At 50.8% G+C, this 4,273-nt stretch overlaps 1 protein-coding gene across 9 annotated transcripts in view; it reads right to left on the reverse strand.

The window, feature by feature from the left end:
• Positions 1–606, reverse strand: part of timm10 (translocase of inner mitochondrial membrane 10 homolog (yeast)) — an 8,176-nt gene extending 7,570 nt beyond the window's left edge. Inside the window, exons 1-3 of one of the 9 annotated variants that reach the window (XM_048620787.1) lie at positions 524–606; positions 373–425; positions 143–259 (exon numbers count right to left, since the gene is read on the reverse strand). In XM_048620787.1, coding sequence (XP_048476744.1) covers positions 143–213 — 71 coding nt within the window. In that variant the 5' untranslated portion in view covers positions 214–259; positions 373–425; positions 524–606. Of the gene's footprint in view, positions 1–142; positions 260–372; positions 426–509 lie in introns of all 9 variants that reach the window. The other 8 variants (XM_048620790.1, XM_048620789.1, XM_048620788.1 and 5 more) reach the window with 8 other exon arrangements.
• Positions 607–4,273: the final 3,667 nt, after the last annotated feature.

The raw sequence follows: 4,273 nt of genomic DNA on the forward strand, positions 1-4,273 counted from the left end.
TGGGGTCAGAGGTCACCCCTATACCCCCACCACACACCTGGGATCAAAGGGCGTCCTGGCCTTCCCACCCACACTTAAGGGGGAGGGTGGGGGTTCACAGAGCATACCCTCAGCCTCACCGAGCCCGGGGTGGGGCACTAACCTGTTGTACATGTCGGCCATCATCTCCACCTCCAGCTCGGCTGCCAACTGCTGCGCCTTGAGGGGGTCCATAGCCAGGAGAAGGAGGGCAACCTCACAGTCAATGGCAAAGTCCCTGCTTGGGGTGGGGGAAGAGAGAAAAGAGAAGCAATGAACAAAAAACACCGAGAGAAACCTAAAGGCAGGGCAGTATGGTTTTATAAACATGCTAAGACTGATCATTGTAGATACCTGGAAAAGCAGGATACTCACTCTCCCTCCTACCCACATGGATTGTCCTCCTGCTGTGGAACAATAAAGAACATTGAAAAAAAAGTGGTCACACCCCCTCAAATCATTTTTAATTCTGGCACGACCGTGCGTTTTACTTCATCAGCCCCACCCCAAATTTGAGGCTGTTTGCCGAAGAGAGCGTCAGGAAAGGAAAAAACAAAATCATGAACGTTTCCTGAAGCCCCGTCAATTAAACTTTATTGAAACGCTGTGTCTAGCATGAGCGCGGGGGGGGCGGGCGCCGTCGCCATCTTTGTGAGGGGCGCCCCCTGAGGCCAAACGGCGCCCCGACGACGGTTTGGGAAGCGGGCAATTCGCCTCTCTCGTTGAGGGAAGATCCGGCCGGCCCGCCGGACCCCCGGTCTCCGGCGTATTTTGTTCGAATGGCTCGCTTTCGTAGCTCTGACCCGCACAAAGGTGGCTGCCCGCCGAGTGGGGGAGGCGTCCGCCCATTGCCGACGAGGAGGATGAGGCGAGCGCGGACAAGAGTAAACCACCAACAGTTGAACTCGACCTCCCTCAGCAGCGCCGGTCGGCATCCTGTGGCCATTTCAGCTACAGCAAAACCTGCAGCCCCACCCCACTCTCACAACTTTCTGCTTAAAGGCACACCACACCGCAAACATACAATTTTACAACAAAAGGTTGAATTTTTCGTTTAAAAAAAGAAATTCTCGCCAAATCCCCAATCCAGTGGCTCATCCTTCACTCCTGAAAACTGACGGGGGTGTGGTGACAGACTATTCGGCAATGGAAGGCCTCACCCGGAGCTTTTTCACTGCCATTTGCCCTCCGCATCCCCCCTTCCATGACCCAGAGCATTCTCTGCCCTTCATTAAAGTCATGGATCATCTGTTTGTGTTTCAAATTCCACGTTCCATGCTACAGTCCTCCTTCCCTGAACCCCTCCCCACATCTCCTGCCTAAACAGAATCATCTATTTCTACCTTAAAAATATACAATGACCCCTTCTCCTCTGCCCTTCCTCAAGAGAAAACATTCTTTCAACACAGTAGGCAGCAGTACGACTGATCGAGCTGGTCAGGTCCTAAAGGACGTAGCTGCTAGACTGGGTCCGCGGCAGGTGGTGAGGGAACCAAAAGAGGGAAAAACGTACGACACCCCATCCTTACCAATCTGCCAACTGCAGATGCATCTGTCCATGACAGTATCTGCAAGAGTGACCATCTCACAGTCCTTGTGGAGATGGAAGTCCCACCTTCATGTTGAAAATAACCTCCATCGTGTTGTGTGTCTCTATCACCGTGCAAAGTGGGACAGACTTCGCACAGATCTAGCAACACAGACTGGGCATCCGTGAGGCGCTGTGGGCCATCAACAGCAGCAGAATTGTACTCCAGCACAATCTGTAATCTCGTGGCCCGGCATATCCCCCACTCAACCATTACCGTCGCGCCAGGAGATCAACCCTGGTTCAATGAGGAGTGCAGGAGGGCATGCCAGGAGCAGCACCAGGCATACCTGAAGATGTGGTATTGACCTGGTGAAGCCACCAAACAGGACTACTTGCTTGCCAAACAGCGAAAGCAGCAAGTGATAGACAGAGCAGAGCTGAGCGATCCCACAACCAATGGATCAGATCTAAGCTCTGCAGTCCTGCCACATCCAGTCATGAATGTTGGTGGATAATTAAACAACTCACTGGAGGAGGAGGCTCCACAAATATCCCCATCCTCAATGATGGAAGAGCCCAGCACATCAGTGCAAAAGATAAGGCTGTAGCTTTCACAGCAATCTTCAGCCAGAAGTGCCGAGTGGATGATCCATCTCGGCCTCCTCCAGTGGTCCCCAGAATTACAGATACCAGTCTTCAGCAAATTTGATTCACTCCACGTGATATCAAGAATCGGTGAGAGACACTGGATATTGCAAAGGCTACGGGCCCTGACAACATTCCGGCAATATTACTGAAGACTTGTGCTCCAGAACTTGCTGCTCCCCTTGCCAAGCTGTTCCAGTACAGTTACAACACTGGGACCTACCCGACAATGTGGGAAATTGCCCAGATACGAGTGCCCAGGCTTGTGCTCGCTAGCGGCAAGTTACATCTGCGCAGCACAAATTCCAAGCAATGACCATCACCGAAAGGGGACAATGTAACCACTGCAGTGCAGACAAACAAGAGGCTGGAAGAACACAGCAGGCCAGGCAGTATCTGGAGGAAAGGAGCAGTCAACGTTTCACGTATAACCTTTCTTCAGGAGGGTTCAGGACTTGCTGTGTTCTTCCAGCCTCCTGTTTGTCTACCTTGGCTTCCAGCACCTGCAGTTTCTTTTTTGTCTCTAATCTAACCACTGCCCCTTGACATTCAATGGTGTTACCATCACTGAACCCCCCCACTATCAACACCCTGGGGGTTACCACTGACCAGAAACTCAACTGGACTCACCACATAAACACAGCGGCTACAAGAGCAGGTCAGAGGCTGGGAATCCTGCAGCGAGTAACTCCCGTCCTGTCTCCCCCCAAAGCCTGTCCCACCATCTACAAGGCACAAGGCAGGAGTGTGATGGAATACACCCCATTTGCCCCTGGATGGGGGCAGCCCCAACAACACTCAAGAGGCTCGACACTATCCATAGAACATAGAACATAACAGCGCAGTACAGGCCCTTCGGCCCTCGATGTTGCGCCGACCTGTGAACCCAATCTGAAGCCCATCTAACCTAAACTATTCCATTATCATCCATACGTTTATCCAATGACCATTTAAATGCCCTTAAAGTTGGCGAGTCTACTACTTTTGCAGGCAGGGCATTCCACACCCTTACTACTCTCTGAATAAAGAACCTACCTCTGACATCTGTCCTATATCTATCACCCCTCAGGATAAAGCTATGTCCCCTCGTGCTAGCCACCACCATCCGAGGAAAAAGGCTCCCACTGTCCACCCTATCTAACCCTCTGATCGTCTTGTATGTCTCTATCAAGTCACCTCTTAACCTTCTTCTCTCTAACGAAAACAGCCTCAAGTCCCTCAGCCTTTCCTCATGAGACCTTCCCTCCATACCAGGCAACATCCTGGTAAATCTCCTCTGCACCCTTTCCAATGCTTCCACATCCTTCCTATAATGCGGTGACCAGAACTGTACGCAATACTCCCAAGTGCGGCCGCACCAGAGTTTTGTACAGCTGCAACATGACCTCATGGCTCCGAAACTCAATCCCTCTACCAATAAAACCTAACACGCCGTACGCCTTCTTAACAACCCTATCAACCTGGGTGGCAACTTTCAGTGATCTATGCACATGGACACCGAGATCTCTCTGCTCATCCACACTACCAAGAATCTTACCATTAGCCCAGTACTCTGTATTCCTGTTACTCCTTCCAAAGTGAATCACCTCACACTTTTCCGCATTAAACTCCATTTGCCACCTCTCAGCCCAGCTCTGCAGCTTATCTATGTCCCTCTGTAACCTGCAACATCCTTCTGCACTATCCACAACTCCACCGACTTTAGTGTCATCCGCAAATTTACTAACCCATCCTTCTACGCCCTCATCCAGGTCATTTATAAAAATGACAAACAGCAGTGGCCCCAAAACAGATCCTTGAGGTACACCACTAGTAACTGAACTCCAGGATGAACATTTCCCATCAACCACCACCCTCTGTCTTCTTACAGCCAGCCAATTTCTGATCCAAACCGCTAAATCACCCTCAATCCCATGCCTCCGTATTTTCTGCAATAGCCTACCATGGGGAACCTTATCAAACGCTTTACTGAAATCCAAATACACCACATCAACCGCTTTACCCTCATCCACCTGTTTGGTCACCTTCTCGAAGAACTCAATAAGGTTTGTGAGGCACGACCTACCCTTCACAAAACCG

This window comes from Rhincodon typus, chromosome 48, assembly GCF_021869965.1.
Source record: "Rhincodon typus isolate 14 chromosome 48, sRhiTyp1.1, whole genome shotgun sequence".
Taxonomy (NCBI): Eukaryota; Metazoa; Chordata; class Chondrichthyes; order Orectolobiformes; family Rhincodontidae; genus Rhincodon; species Rhincodon typus.